The sequence below is a fragment of the Lampris incognitus genome, chromosome 17 (assembly GCF_029633865.1).
Source record: "Lampris incognitus isolate fLamInc1 chromosome 17, fLamInc1.hap2, whole genome shotgun sequence".
Lineage (NCBI taxonomy): Eukaryota > Metazoa > Chordata > Actinopteri > Lampriformes > Lampridae > Lampris > Lampris incognitus.
In genome coordinates this window covers 37,757,641-37,774,910 of record NC_079227.1, presented here as the reverse complement: position 1 = coordinate 37,774,910, position 17,270 = coordinate 37,757,641, and the positions used below count along the sequence as shown (strand labels likewise).

The following is a 17,270-nucleotide window of genomic DNA, read 5'->3' as shown; positions in this document are numbered from 1 at the left end:
GGTCTTGCTTTTTTGTGGCATTTTCTACCTATAGCAACAGTCAAGAGAAACAGGAAGGGCAGGGGAGAGAGGGGATGACATGCAGCAAAGGGCCTGGGTTGGATTCGAACCCAGGCTGCTGCGGTAAGGACTCTGCCTTATGTGGTATGCGCTCTACCAAGTGAGCCACCGGGGTGCCCCCCTACATACATTTGTGATTTATTGACCTGGTATATGCCCCCTCGACCATTAAGATTTGCAGATGGAGCCCGATTGGTTATTCCCAGGTCTCTGTTTGTTACAAAGGGTGATCGGGCATTTGCTGTTAAGAGTCCCCACACAATGGAACTCTCTTCCTGTTGAACTAAGATAAACCAAGTCTCTAGCTCAGCGGTGGCTAACCATGTGCCATGGAGAGCCATGTGTATGCAGGTTTTCATTCCAATCTGACTCCACACCAGGTGATTTTACTGATACATTCTTCCTCTTTGGTTGAAGGGTTGCTAATCAGTGAAATCCCCTGATGTGGAGTCCAGCTGCAATGAAAACCTGCATACACATGGCTCTCCATGGCACATGGCTTGCCATCCCTGCTCTAGCTTATTTTAAATCTTGTCTTACAACTTTTTTTTATGAAAGCTTTTACAAATGTTAGCTATTTGTTTTTATTTATTTATACTGTTTTTATTTTTGCTCTTACTTGTTTGGTCTGACTTATTTTTGCCTTGTCTGGTTTTACTTCTTTGTAAAGCACTTTGTAACATTGTTTTAGAAAAGTGCTATATATATATATATAAAGTTGGTATTATCATTTGCAAAGCAATAGGTTAAGATAAATAAATAAATAAAATATTTATAAGTAAAATAAGAAGAGAAGATCTTGGTTTGTCCCAAACACATTTTCTATTCTACCCGGGACAACATGAAGCCGATAGTCTTGAGCCCTGCATCTCACAATCCAAGTCCCTTAGATCAAATGTCTTCCCCAGCCTAATATTTGTTTAAACAACAGCTGAAACCTCTTGACCATGTCTGCATGCTTTACATGCAGCCACATGCTTCACTTTTTGACTATTTGTATTATTGAGCAGGTTTACCAAATAAATTGGTCACCGAGTGTATTTTTTTATAGCGTAAAAAAGGAGAAAAACTAGTTGGCACCCCCTAAGATCATCTAGAGAGGACATACATAAACATAATTTTCAGGTGAAAGAAGATCAATTAGCATGTTAAACTCACAAAAGTGACAATTACACGATAACACACTTATTTCTTCTTTCCATAAAATGTGCTCGTTTTGTTGGATGGATTTGAAGAGACAGGAAGAACATTTTGTCAGGGTCACATTGCCACATACATCACATCATTGCAAAGCCCAGGATGTCCAATGTCAGAAAAAAATAGGATTTAACACAATGGCATGTATGGCTTCAGAGATACAACCCCAAAAATACACACCCTGAACAGAGGACAAAAAATAATTGCTGGGTCTCAGGAATTGAATGCTTAAGAGTGGAGGGGTTTGAACCTTGGTCACATAGTTAGACTATAAATGACTGATAAGGTCAATTAGTTAGTCCTTAAAGAGGAAAAAAAATTGCGGTCAGTTCATGAATATTAATTAGGAGTAGAGCCCTTCCTCACAGTTCTTGCGACAATTGAGAAAAATTAAGGGTATAAAAAAACAATATAAAAATGTGCTTTGTACCTCTCTGGCTCTGTGAATGAAAGACAGTCTGATGGGCAAATGTCAGCAAAAATGTCAGCAGTGTGGAGCTGTTTCATGATTTCTTACAAGAACAACAAAGTAGCTATTTGTAAAATTGTGCTGAAATATCAAGAAGGGATCGTGACTACTAATTTGATTACCACCTGAATAAACAACATGCTAATTAGCATAAGTACAACAAAGAAATGTCAATAACAAAATACAACATTTTCATGGCCCAGTGTTTCAACTCCACTCTGTTGCAGTCTTAATAAATTGAAGGTGAATTCTTGCACTGAATATTTTGTAGTGCTAATAAAGGGTTTTCTGTTCTGCGACTGAAAGCAACATTTTGGTATCGGTTTCAGCATTGGTCAAGATGTTTCATTTTATTTCAGCATTGGTTAATTATTTATTTTGGTGCATCTTTTGCTGGTACAAATAGCAGTGATGTTGAATACAGCGTGTCAGAGTTACGTCACTGGTCAGAGAGAAAGTTTAACCACGTGTCAGAAACCAAGCACTCACCCTCTCAAATTTTTGTGCTAGTTAGATGAAATACAGACCGATTATGATCAGTTATCAAATTATTCCCTGAATGCCTGGCAGCTCATGGCAGTGCCTGTTGACTCTTACAGCAAGTCATATTTAACCATGTGGTTTGGTAGGTTTGGCTGGTGCCAACATAGGAGTCAACAATCAGGTTCTTACTGGGGTCATTCAAATTTCCAATTGAACATAAATTGAAAAAAAAAAGTAAATTGAAGAATTTACTTCAAATAAAAAAAGCTTCTAAAATTGCGCATCATAATCAGAGCACAAATAATGGTGAATGATTTTCTCTAAACTATGTTGGCTGCTATTCAGATGGTACTGAGAAAACTTACTTTGAGGGTGATGTTCTTGAGCAGTGTGTCCTCCAACACTGACTGCAGCTTCCTGTTGATCTCCAGAGACAGGTCGAGAGTCAGCCCGCTGTCAGCTGGATGGGAAGTGTACAACGAAGCCATGATGCCCCCCCGCCGGCTAAGGTGAGCCTTGTTTAAGTCTGAGGCCTCGGATGAAAGAGCTCCTGACTCTTCTCTTAGCACATAACTCTGGATAATCCTGTAGGGAGAAAGAAAGAAAGATAAAGGAAATAAATTCTGTGAGTAGAAATCAAGTGAATGAAAACCTTAAGGGCTTTAGGGCCCAGACATGCCAAACCGACTAGTGGCAACGAAGGCCGACTGTTGCGTCACCTCACGCCGCCTGCCATCTGGGCCAAAAAGTAGCACTTGAACACACCACAAAGACTACACCCAATGGCCCTAATTCGCTAACTTAGCACTGATTCGCTAAGCTAAACAGCCAATCAGAGTGATCTCTCTCATCGACGGGCTCCACCGATTCAACATGCTGAATCGGCCGAAAAGCTGTTGACAGGGGTCCGACTAGTGCCGATGGTGCGCGACATACCGCAAGAACTAGGATCACAGACACTCACCGACGGCCCGACATTGGCCAACAGCCGATCGTAGGCCTGATGTGTCAGGGCCTTTACAGAAATACAGCTGAATAGCAGCTGGTGAAATGCCAACAAAATCGGGATAGTGGCATTTATTACCTTTTTGCACTGAATCAATCAACCAGAAATCAGAATCAGAAACAATTTATTGTCATCTCATTCATGTACTTTCATACACAAAAGAGAAGAAATGTCGTTTCTTCCAGCCCACAGCAGTGCAACACAAAAGACAAAACACACATATCCAAAAGAAAGACACCACCAAAAACATACAAAACAGAGAGAGCAAAAAAAAGCCAAAAACAGTCAACAACACAGTCCATTCAGTAAATTTAAAACACAGTCCAAAAATGTCACTGTCCAGAGAATGAACACCAGCCAGGATGACTGTCGGAACTGCCGGTCTGCATGGGCTAGTACTTAGCCTAGCCTGCCAGCTTAGCCTGCCCCACTGCCACATCCAGTCAGACTGCCCTTGGTGTTTCCTCTTCGGGCGCAGCTCAAGGTGGGGGCCATGCTCCCTGGGCCCACCAGACCATGCTCCCTCAGCCAATCCAATGCTAGCTCTCCCAGCTAAACACCTTTGATACACCTCCCCCGTACTCCACAGGACGACACAAATGCAGACGCAGACAAAAGCACTGCACCGTCGACGCTAGGCGAAGCTGCCACCAGACTGCCCTTGGTGTTATCGGAACTGCTGGTAGGCAGGGGCTAGCAGTTAGCTTAGCCTGCCCTGCATCTGTGTCCTGTCAGACTGCCCTCGGTGTTTCCTCTTTGGGCGCAGCTCCAGGCATGGCTGTGGTCCCTGGGACCATAAGAAGCAGCAGACCAAACTCACCCAGCCGATCCAGTGCCAGATCTCCCAGCCATCAAATGAAATTGACGATCACACACATAATTCTTCACATGATGACACAAACTCAGATGCAGACATAGACATGGATAAAGACAGCAAATAGTCAGAACTGGGGGAGGCCGCCGCAAACTTGAGTTCGCGCTGCCATTTTCCCAATCAATCGATAAAACTATATTTATTTACTTACAATTTGTACATTAAATAGATATATATTTTATCTTTTCTGTTGCACTGCTGTGGACTGCGAGAAACGGCATTTCTTTTTTTTATGTATGCAGGTACATAATGAAATGACAATAGACTAAATCTTGAAACTTGAATATCACTAATTTACTCACACCTCATGGGCCTGGTCGATGCCTGCGCTCCTCAGGCATGTCCTTTTTAACTGTTCCCTCAGCCAGCCTCATTACTAAAGGCGACCGGGCATTTCCTGTAAGAGCGCCACAGCCGTGGAACTCCCTACCTGAGGAAATTAGGCTAGCAACCTCACTGCATTCTTTTAAATCACTTCTTAAAACTTAGCTTTACAAGAAGGTTTTTTTTTTAATTTTATTTATAGTTTTTGAATTATAGTCAATAAAACATACACAATCCCCACCCATACAAAGCACGTTTGACAGTACACAATAAAACAAACACAGGGACATTTTGTGCATCATCAGATCCAACTGACCAGTTCCCAACCTTATAGAGATATTGATAAAAAAACCCACTGTTGTTAAGCAAAAGACAGGCTCTCAGCAAATTCTATAAAAGGGGGCCAAGCCCGGGTAAATTTTTCCCAGGATCGAATTTGATTATACCAGAGTTTTTCCAATGGTAGCATGGAAAGCACTTCCTTAACCCACTGTTCGAACAAAGGGAGTTTATTTGACTTCCACTGCAGAAGAATACGTCTCCGGGCCAAGAGCAAGGCAAATCTGAGGAACAGTAACTCTGTACTCTAGGGGAGGCACACCAAAAATGGCAATAATGGGGTTGGGCGGCGCTATTATCTGCCTGCATATATGAGAAATGCCTCAAAAATCTGCTCCCAGAAACTGTTCAGAGATTGGCATGCCCAGAACATGTGACCTGTAGTAGCCGGACTTTGTTGGCATCTCAGGTACCCCGGACTGACATTAGGGTATGTTTTAGCAAGTCTCCCATTCGAATAGTGCAGACGATGTAACACTTTAAATTGGATGAGACCATGTCTTGTACAGAAGGAGGATATGTGACTGCGTTCCAAGCTGAGTTGCCAGATTTCCTCAGGGAGCTCAACATCTAAGTGCCATTCCCATGCTAACTTTGTGTTGCCCCATGAGGGTTGATTGTTGTCCTGTATAGGGTTACAACTCCAGTACTTTGTCCAAAATAATTCCTAGCTGGGAGAGATGGAACTGGGAAACGTTCCATGGTAAAGCTACGGGCCTGAGGACATCTGAAAAAACGAGTTCTCGGGATATCATGGTCTTTTTGCAGTATTTTGAATGAGGCAAATGTGCCATCGACAAAAATATCACTAAAGAACACCAGACGATTCACATGCCACACTTGAAATGCTGCGTCCGTTTGGGATGGGGGGAAGAGATGGTTGTTTAGTAATGGAAGGACGGAAGTGTCTCTTGAATTGAAACCAGATTTTGAGGGAATTTTTTACAACAGGGTTCAGAATCTGGGGGTTTGGGCTCAGGGGTAAGGGAGAGCTCAGCATGGAAATTGGGGATATTGTGGGGCTGGAGCTCAGTTCCATATTAGCCTAGGTTGTACCCTGCTTATTCTCAAATGTAGAGATCCAATAAATCAATTTGGTGATGTTGGCCTGCCCAGTAGTAGTGTGTGAAAGTAGGCAAGCCCAAGCCCCCAGCCGATCTGGGCATCTCCAAATACATTCTCTTTTTCCGTGGGTTAGACTTATTCCAGATGAAAGTGGAAATTTGGCTGTCCAACTGTGCAAACATGGACTTTGGTAAAAATAGTGGGAATAATTTGGAAAAGTATAGGAATCGAGGCAATACTGTCATTTTGACCATACTGACCCAACCTATCAATGAGATAGGGAGCGCTGACCATCTGGTAAAATCTTGTTCTGTACACTCTAACAGCATTTTAAAGTTGTGATTATAAAGTTCTTTGAATGAATGGGTAACTTTAATACCCAAATAGGTAAATACTTTGCGCTCCAATCTGAAAGGGAATTTACTATAGTCTATATTTGCTGCTAATTGGTTTATGGGAAAAAGAAGACTTTTTGAAAAATTCAGTTTATAGCCCGATAGTCTTCCAAAATGTTGCAGTGTGTCTATGAGTTTTGGTAAAGATTCTACGGGATTGGATATGTACAGTAAAAGATCATCTGCATATAACAACAGCTTGTGAGTGTTGTCATTTCTTACGATTCCCATAATCCTTTCCTCCACTCTAAGGGATATGGCCAAGGGCTCAATAGCAACGTTGAATGGGAATGGAGATAAGCAGCAGCAGTGACGTGTACCCCTGTGTAGCGAGAAATAACTTGAGAAGGTAGCGTTTGTGTGTACTGAGGCTACAGGTAAAGCACATAATATCTTAATCCATGACATGAATGATGGGCCAAATCCGAATTTCTTTAGAACAGTAAATAAGTATTCCCACTCAATCCGATCAAAAGCCTTTTCCGCATCAAGTACGACCTGAAGTATGACCTCTGGCTGTTGGGTTGAGTGAGAAGAATAAGGCACATTAAGTAGATGGCGTATATTATAGAATGATTGCCTGCCTGGTATGAAGCCTGTTTGATCTGGATCAATTATATTGTAGATCATTGTGTCAAGGCAATGTGAGAGGACTTTAGTGAAGATTTTGTAGTCACAAAAGGCTTAGAGGCCAATAGGCGCTGCAGTCCAGAGGGTCCCTGTCTTTTTTTAAGTAAAACTGTTGTGGTTGCCTGGGTCATCATCGGGGTAGCTTTTGTTTGGAAAGAATTTCCTGAAATAGTAAAGCCAAAAAAGGAGACAATTTTGAGGTAAACACCTTACAAAATTCTACGAAACCCATCTGGACCGGGCACTTTGCCGCTCTGCATGGAGTTAATTGCCTGCCAGGAAGGCTTTTTATAGTAAATCCGTTGTTGCGCAATTTTTATTTATTTTTCATTTTTATACTGTTTATATCATATACTTTTATAATTTAAACATTTTAATTCTTCATATTTTTATTTCGCCACCTTGTTTTAATTGTTTTTTTATCATAAGCCTTGTTTTATCGGCTCTAATTCTCTTCGTTTTAATTATGCTCTTGTGACTTTATTATCCTGACCGTGTTTTACCTTGTTCTGTGGAGCGGATCTGGCATTATGTCCTATATTTTTATTGTATTTTGTCGTTTTACCTTGACTAGGTGCATTATTTTATCCAGTTGTGAGGCACCTTGTAACGCTGTTCCGAAAGGTACGATACAAATAAAGTTTATTACTATTATTATTTAGATCAAAATGGGTGCAAAGGTTCTTACTGCCGCTTTTCTGTTTGAAAGGCATGCCTGCTCACTTGGCTTGCAGATGTGTTCTGTTTGTCAGTCTTGACGTTCAGATTTTGCATTTAAACTAGCCATATACACACACAACATCCATTGCACATCTGTCCGTCTTGGGGGAGAGATCGCTCCTCTGTTCGTCCCTGGGGTTTTTTTTCCCCCTATTTTTTCTTCGTTAAGGGGTTTTTAGGGAGTTGTTCCTTATCCAATGCGAGGGTCTAAGGACAGGATGTCGTGTTGCTGTAAAGCCCCCTGAGGCAAATGTGTAATCTGTGATAATGGGGTGTACAAATGAAACTGATTTAACTATATTGTATCATCTCCTCACATGATCAAATAGAGATTTGACATTGGAGAACATACATATTACCCAGCAATCATCATTGCATATCTGTAAATGACAAAAATACCAAACAATATCTTTTTATTTCACTTAAATTTTGAGATACTTTATTTATCCCCATAGAGAAATTACGCTCTGTGTTTAACCCCACTGGGCAGCCACCGTGCAGCATCTGGGGACCAACTCCAGTTGGTCTTGCCATGCCTCAGTCAGGGACACAGACAGGAGTATTAACCCTAACGTGCATGTCTTTTTGATGGTGGAGGAAACCGGAGCACTCGGAGAGACACGGGGAGAACATGCAAACTCCACACAGAGGACGACCTGGGACGACCCCCAAGGTTGGACAACCCTGGGGTTTGAACCAAGGACCTTCTTGCTGTGAAGCGACAGCACTAACCACTGCGCCACTGTGCCGCCCAACAAAAATATAAGGGGACAGCGTGAACGCAGTCCCCGACTACCAGAAATTATGCAGTCGAGATTCCCATATTTGGGGAATTCGCAGGGGTCAGCACAACCGGAGTGCAATGGTCAAGACTCACCCTGGGTGAACCACCTTCTTGATCGTGGCATCTCCCCTGCCAGGTAAGTATTACATTAATTAAAGTATTAATTTTATTGATTTTTTTTATAGTTTTTATGTAGAATAAGCATACGATTTTGTTGTAGATTGCTACAGACAAACGATTTTACCCCAACAAACAAACAAATAAATAAATAAAAGAAAACAATGACGGAGGCGGGTTTTGCCTTTTCAAGGACATATGTAGCAAATGGTACCTTTTTTTTATTTAAATTTGACACGACTTCTTTGAACATAGGTGTATTTCCTAGGCGGCATTGTGAATCACTCGCAGTGGCCCGTTCTCTGCCCAGAACATTTTATGTCCATTATAATTCTGTTATCCTCTTTCAATGTTGTATTAAGTACATTGCGTGAACACAAAATCCATTGCACGCTGTCCGTCTTGGGAGAGAGATCCCTCCTCTGTTGCTCTCCCTGAGGTTTCTTCCTATTTTTTCTCCCTGTTAATGGGGTTTTTTAGGGAGTTTTTCCTTATCCGATGAGAGGGTCTAAGGACAGGATGTTGCGTTGCTGTTAAGCCCACTGAGGCAAATTTGTAATTTGTGATATTGGGCTATACAAATAAAATTGATTAGAATTGAACATTGTTAGAGGGCCCGCTCTCTCTACAGGCCCCCTCACCCCACAGGCCCCCAGTGCAACCACACTGCTTGCACTGTCTGTATTTACACCATTGCCCATGTTCACACGTTATAGCTCGCTAGAGAAAAATCTTGGTCCGGGAGAACCATTTGATAGTTTTCTGCCCTCACTTTGTTCACAACTTGCCATCTTGAGTACACAAACTTTTCCCTGTACTCTGTAAGACTGTTTAAAGAATTTCCCTAGTGATATTGTGGCTCTCCAGAGGAAAGTGCCGCGCTTTTTTCATTGTTGGTTTCCTCTTAAAAAACAGAACAAAGTTGAGAAAAATACACCAAGTACTATTTGAAATAGAAAGAGGAGGATTAAGATTCATGCAATGACTAATTATGATGCACACGGCCACCACACACAAATGCAGAAGGCTGAGAGGTTTTAAGATAAAACACCTTCCAACCTTCTACTGCACCTCTTGTTTTGTCCTCAGGGTAGAAGTGTGCATTTGCGCTAGCATGGGTTAAAGACGGTCCCTTTAGCAAACACTGATGAAAATTCTGTCAACCTGTTAGACTGAGTGTGTATCAACCCGGGTAGGGTTGCTGAGAATCAAAACAAATTAAAAAATGTATTTTCTTTATAACAACTCAAAGCACATTAATTTGAACGTGTAAATTTAAGGTCCCTTACATAAGCTATTTTTCCATTTAATTGTCAAGCAAATTCTAAACGAAATTTTCGAAGCTGTAAAAAAAAAAAAATTAAAAAAAAAACGTCAATTTCCATCAGATCTTTTTAAGCAAATAAAAACCTGAATATACATTTACATGTCCTACATCAAAAGTCTGTACATCAACACCCGGCAGAAAGATGGACCAGTTAAGATGAAGAAACAGTTGATTATATGATTAAATTCTATTCACATTTAATTTTATTTTTTTGGGGGGGAAAAAATTAAATGCATTTCCAATGCCCATTTAACTCTCCATCGACAAAGGAAAAATCACCTCTAGCAAGCATCATTTTGTTTTTTGTGTGTGCAATATTGAGGTTTTATTGCATTTTACCATTTCCATCCAGTTTCTCTACTGTGATACTTCATAATGTGCATAGCAATACTTTGATGGAAACATGGCTATAGTCCACTAAAGCTGCCCCAAGCTGCATCACCAGCTGTGGAGACAGCCGAATGTCATTTGGAGGAGAGCCAGGATAGCTGAACAGTGAGAAAGAAAGCAGTTTGGAATTCTAAGGAGGAGGAAACTGAGCAATTTGGCATACCTCCCTCATAAGCATAAAAAAGATCTTCGGCATTTTAGTGCAGTGGCTGTATAACAATTGTAAAATCTGTAATGGAGTTAAAAAATGCACTTAATTAATTTCTTTATTTGCAATTAGTATTTTTGAATTTATTTATCATTTAATAACTCTGTTAAATATTTGTAAATTTTATCTTATTATTATTTTAATTTACGGTTATTAATATTCCCGGCGGAAATTACGTTGCTTCACGTCACTCTTTCTGTACCTCCTATGCCTCCATAGCTTCCACCTTCCTCTCACAGTGCCGTATTGCATTGATGAGGAGCAGAGGTGCAGAAGAGAGACCAAAAATGTGTTATCATTATCTTCTGCAGAGCCAATAAATGCAAAAAAAAAAAAAAAAACAGTCTTTGAGAGTTGCCTCCTACTATGCCCTATCCACATGCACTACACTGGTGCTGAGACCTGTTTGAAACCGTTACATTTATAATACTTTCTATACAAGTATCCCTTGCATAACAACTACATAGACACAGCAGAGCAGAAAGGGGGCCTCTCCAATGTACATGAATGCTTAGAACACATGGGAGTGAGTGGTGATGCAACTCATCAGAGAAGTGCAGAGGTGACTTTAAAGTTTGTGGCTGGATCTAGCTAATGCTTATGACTGCCTCGTGTTGGTTGGAGCTGCACTGGAGAAATATAATGTCCATTTCAAAATAAAATCTCATCTTGTAAAATGACTCTAATTTATGGATGAGAGCGTCTACCGAGTTGATGAAATCAGAATGGCATCAGCTTGAATTGGGGATGATAACTATCTGCATGATAAGTGATTCTCTTCTCTTTGACTATGGACATACTGATGAGATCAGCAGAGATGGAATATCACAGACCCCTCAGCAGGTTAGAGGCAACAACCTACCAAAGCTTAAATAGAAAACCTCAAGATGCCCTTAACAAAGGTGGAGACATGAGAGTTGGAGAGATTCACATCATGTGCACACATGAGCGTCAAACCAGCCAAATACAAGTTGATGGGGAGGGTTATGTACAAGTTGTGCTATAAGGTGGGTAATGAACTGATCCCAACTGTCTCTGAAAAACTGGTGAGGAGCTTAAGTAAAGTCTGACGCATCTTTAAGTTTTCAATCCTGTCCAGGCCTCAAACATGAAGTATGACAACTGGCTCAGAGGAACGGATATATTGCAGACAGCATTTATTCGTCATGGTTTCTCCGATGATTTCGTTTCACCAACAGTAGCCACATAGCTTAAGCTATAATCAAAGACCCATCGACTGAGAATAGAGTAAAATCATTATTCATTTTGAATTTCAGTGGAAAATATTCCCGAAAGCAGTAGTAATAGTAGATGAGGCCAAAGGCTGCTGGGAAGGTGCAGTGTTTCCCACACATAGACTTTACTTGGGCGGGCCATCCAGGTATATTAACGGCTGCCAAAGTATATTTGGCGACCCACTTTAGCATTTGTTATTTATTTCTTTTTATTCGACACCATCCTCAATCGCCTAACTAGTGAATAATCTCCCCTCACTCTACCCCTCCCACCCATATCTGTTCGTTCTACTATCGCGAGAAGGGTCTACTGACAATCGCTCACACTCTGCAGAGAAACAGAGAGAGACGTTCTCTGGTATTATGTCGTTACAAGAGGCAGACATGGATGTTTTACAAGCATGGCCAGGTAAAGCAACTCTTTTTCTCCTTATTGTGTAACTGTTCTCTGACTTTGGCAGTAGCTTCGAATTCTATGAAAGAAAGCGGCAACTATGCTGCGTTGGTAGCTACAACACTCAAGAGTGTACACAAACGTAACTTGACCATTGCGCAACATGCAGCAACGTTGTCCTGGCTAAGATTATACCAGTGCTCCGCAGTTTCAGTTACCCGCGATCAGTTTGAAAATATTAAATGGAAAATTCAAGAAATCAACAATTTATACATTTTAAATTGCGCGCCGTTCTGAGTAGTGTGACAAAATCTTGTGCCATCCCGCCCGGGATGTGATTCATCCCTTTGTCCAGCGTATCCACGTTTTATACACTACCTGCCCGTGAGTCACTTAGTACTGTATATATAGGGTTCGGTACTATCCGCGGTTTCAGGCATCCGTTGGGGTCTTGGAACATATCCCCCGCAGATAAGGGTGGACTACTGTTTTCTCTTTGGGCTATGGCAGTTAGAAAGACAGACTAACTTTAGCTAAGGTTAGACTACTAATTTTCCATGCATTTACACAGCAGATATGAGTATTGAGATAAATCAAAAAGTGTGTAAATGCCACTTCTGCTAGATTCCCCACCCTAGCCTTTAAGTTCTCCCTACCCCCATCTCATCTTTTCTGTTATTTCCCGGTTAGGCACTATGTCTCCTCCTGTTTTCCTAATTTTCCTGCTCTCCCTCCCAAACAACCCTGGGATGAGCTTAGAATTTTACTCCCCCAACTGAGGACAGCTATTTCCAACATCTATTCAGTTATGTCATTGGATATGTGTTCTTTGAACAAGACAAAGACTGCCTAGGCACAAGAAATGGGGGTTGAATTGGATGAAGAATGGTGGGATGAGGCGATTGATAGGGTGCAAACTACCACCTCCCGTACCAGTCTTGGGCTTATACAATTCAAAGTTATGCGCAGAGTACACTTCTACAAATCCAGACTATCCAAAATATATCCGAATGTAAATGACAATTGTGGCAGGTGTCATGCCTCCCCACGTGACCTCTCTCATGTTTGTTCACTGCCCCAATTTGCAACCCTATTGGCATTCAATCTTTAAAAGTCTTTCTGATGTCCTTGAAATTGACCTGCAACCATGCCCCTTAATAGCCATCTTCGGCATTCCGATGGATTTGCTCTCATTAAATCCTAAACAAGCTGACACTGTCACTTTCACAACCCTGTTAACCCGTCGCAGAATTCTTCTTAACTGGAAGTTTGCACTGCCCCCCCCGCCCTCCTCTTGGCTTAAAGATGTGATTTTCTTTCTTAAGTTGGAGAAAATTAAATACTCTTTGAGGGATTCAAATTTCTCTAACGGAAAATTGTTGATTGCTCCCTCTGGGTTGGGGATGAATTGTTCCCTCAAATGAAGGAGTTCAAGTATCTTGGGATCTTAGTCACGAGCGTAGGGTGTCTGGCCTCAGCCTTAGAGATAGGGTGAGGAGCTCGGACATCCGGAGGGAGCTTGGAGTAGAGCCGATGTGCCTTCGTGTCGAAAGGAGCCAGTTGGGGTGGTTCAGGTATCTGATTAGGACACCTCCTGGGCTCTTTCCTTTGGAGGTCTTCCGGCCACGCCCAACTGGGAGGAGACCCCGGGGTAGACCGAGAACTTGCTGGAGTGACTACATGTCCAATCTGGCCTGGGAACATCTTGGGATCCCCCAGGAGGAGCTGGAGGGCGTTGCTGGGGAGAGGGACGTCTGGAGTGCCCTACTTAGCTTGCTGCCACCGCGACCCTACCCCGGAGAAGCAGATGATGATGAGATGAGATGAGATGAGATGGGATCAAATGATAAATTCACCACAAAATGCCAACCCTTTATATTATTCTTTAATACCCTGCGGAGGCTTCCTATGGATGAGGGGCCATAATTTGAAGTGTTCTTAGATACCGGAGTCATCTTACTGTTGCTGACTATACACTGACAATGTGCAGTCCAAGCAATTTGCCAACTTGCCAATTTTATTTTACTTATTTGTCTCTCATACTGTCAATGTACTGTTGTTGTGTTGTTGTCTTATTGTATTGTAAATTTTATGTTGTTGCTGTTACAGATTGTGGGAGGGGGGTGGGTGGGGTTATATTTGTAATGACCTGTAACTATCGCAAAATCTGAATAAAAATATAAAGTAAAAAATTAAAGTACGTCATGTAACTGACTTTCCCATGAGGGCTCATTACAAAATTTGTCATGAAATACTAACATTGTTGTAACATGCATCCAGTTTGAGATTTTTTTTTCCCAAATTGACACTGTCACAGTTGATGTAATATATCATGTGTCAACTTTCAGCATCATAGAAAATCAAAATAATCAACATGCAAAAGCCCAAGGCAACTAGCATAGACTATTTCACACATGACCAGTAAAAGTAAAATTAGCTGCCCAGTTCTTCAAGCCACCAGTTTCTAATGCCAGAAAACACAATTAAGGCAAGCAACTAAAATTGCTAAGGGTCTCCAGGGAAGCCAGTGTTAGTGGTTGACTGCTTTTTACTCTTGGGTAGGCATCTTATTGTTGAGAAGATGTTCAATGGAAAAACTGGATTTCAAAGACCCCGACCAGCGAAAATTAAGTAATACGCATTCTGAGACAGTGTTACAACTAGACGAAACACAAAGATACATGCACTAAAAATTTACATTTTGCACAAAATGCATTATTTTGGTAGAAACTACTGATTTTCCTGATTCTGAGCATAACAGTAAATGATGTAAAAATGTCTATAAATGCTCAATAACCCAGGGAAGGAAATCATAGAAAGTTGAATCAGTTCATCTGGACACAACTGACAGAAATGTTTCATCACTCATCTAAAGTGACTTCTTCAGTCTCATCTGACTGCAGGTATCCCCACCCTTATAAACTTGAGACTGAAGAAGTCACTTGGATGAGTGATGAAACGTTTCTCTCAATAACCACCGTCTCCTGATGAACTGATTCAACTTTCCGTGATTTCCTTACCTGGATTATTGAGCATGCATAAAGACATCACCAGGCACTTGAGGTGTGAATATTCTTACTTGTTCCAACCTCAAGGCTGAGGAGCAAGTTTCCATAGACATTCTCTCAGAAACCACATGAACCATTGTACAGCAGCCGCACTAATGACTAAACTTAACCTGAACTTAACTTCCAATTTTAACCCTAAATTTAATCACTGGAACTGATGTTACAATCACCACTACACAAAAATCTACTTTTGCTTATGCTCTGCACAATATTTTCAATTTCTATTATTTACACGCCAATGAGAATCAGCAGTCTTCAACAGCAAGTGGGACAACCGTTGGACGGGGTCTTTAAGAGGTGTCTAGAGGTGCTCTGATTTCACATGCAGATGACCTCAGTAAATACAATGTCCTCTGTTAGGCAAAGCAATCATGCCATGCATTATTGCAGCAGATTCTCCTCTCATTTTTACTGCAGTCAAACCACTACTGATGCACGACATACAGCTAAATCTACAGTGCAGTTTAACGACTCCTACATTTTATGCTTTGGCAACCAAAAAACAAAACTACTAAATCTATGATGGAAAAATAAAAAAGGAATGCAATATAAAGCATCCATCATCACAAGTTACACCCACAAAGACACACAATGAGACTTACCTCTTAATTAATGTTGAATGGGTCCACATTGGGACCCCAGCTCCATTGCGACGGTGTTTAGTAAAAACAAAAAAGTGACAAAAATTAAACGTGTAGCTGGGTGGTGATAGGCATGCAGGGAGCAGTGTCTAATGATGAGATGAACAGATCTGACATATGCTAGAGAATGAGTCATCTTTGGATTGGTGTCTATGTCCTCCCTCATCTTGTAAAGTGAGGACTAGTGTGTGAACAGCTTCGGCAGCAAGACAAGCACAGAGAAGCAATGAGGCAATATCGAGTAAAAATAGCCCTTAGATATCCGTTGTCAGACTCACACCAAAAAGCTTGGTTGCTAGACACAGTAAAAAGATTACAAGAGGGGAGACACAGGGTTGAAAGGTAGAGACTGTTGGTCACATCTATATATTATGGTCTACACTCAAACGACAAAACGATTCGCCTGATTTGTCACCAGGCTGTAGCGCTCGTGAAAAAAAGGGGTAACGTGGAGCGGCACCACAACACCATCCACCCCAAGTTCACAGACACCTACCCGCTGAAGAGCATGCTTCGTTCAGAGAAAGTTGACGAGCTCAAGTCTACATCGACAGCACAGCAGTTGCTTTTTTTATCAAACGAACTGCTAATCAAGACAATCAAGTCGACACATGCGGCATCAAGCTCATCTAAAAAGATGTAAACAAGTGGTGCTGGAGTCCTTTTGTGCGAATCGAATTAACAAACAATGACACGAGACAAGTCCACTACTTCACTAGCCAGTGCTTGCTGATGGAACAGCTGTGGTGCAGTGCCCAGGGACCAACTCCAGTTCTTCTTTCCATTGCCTTGCTCAGGGGTACAGGCAGGAGTATTAACCCTAACATTATGTATTTGGATATTAGTCTTTAAAGTAAACGAGAAGTCGATTGTATTTCGCAAGCCAGCAAACCATTCACTGCTGAGCTCAGCACAGGAGAACTGGAGGAACCCTGGTGAACCAAAAATAATCCACCTTATTCACCTCAACGCCATACGGAAGTCCCATAGTCGCCAATGTTAAAACTCTGCTATAAAAGTACAACTTCAAAATCAGTCTCAGCTGGAAATCATCTCAGTAGATAAGACAAACCATTTCCCATGTTTGAGCTGTTTTCTTATTGTCGTTTTATGAAAAGTCAGTCGGCAGTACAGCCACCCGCCTTGATTCCTTTTATATCACGAAAACTGCAACGGCTGAACACATTTGAACTCTTTTCTTACTGTTGTTTTATTGCTTTAGGATCAGAATCAGAATCATGGTTATTGGCCATGTAGGTTTGCACATAGATGGAATATGACTCTGGTTTCGTTGCTCTCTCAGAGTACTTAACATAGAATAACAACACTACAACACATCAATCTTCACATATATACACAAAGATTGACTACATACATGTATATACAGGTGAAATAAGAGGCGATAAGGTGCAGCGGTGCAGAGAATATATCAGAGATGCTGAAATAGATGTTAGCAGGTTACTTACACACATGCCTGAGGTAGATGGACATGACAGAGCGTTCCAGTATACGCACAATGTACAGTAAAGTATACAACATGTACA

At 41.4% G+C, this 17,270-nt stretch overlaps 1 protein-coding gene and 1 non-coding gene across 2 annotated transcripts in view; both read right to left on the bottom strand.

Moving 5' to 3' along the window:
- Window positions 1-17,270, bottom strand: part of ccdc186 (coiled-coil domain-containing protein 186) — a 70,749-nt gene that overhangs the window by 10,217 nt on the left and 43,262 nt on the right. Inside the window, exon 15 of the mRNA XM_056297306.1 lies at window positions 2,575-2,794. Within this exon, the coding sequence (XP_056153281.1) occupies window positions 2,575-2,794 (220 nt within the window). The remainder of the gene's footprint in view (window positions 1-2,574; window positions 2,795-17,270) is intronic.
- LOC130128100 (U1 spliceosomal RNA) lies at window positions 8,327-8,490 on the bottom strand. The gene has a single exon (XR_008811873.1). It is a non-coding gene; the product is annotated as a U1 spliceosomal RNA (small nuclear RNA).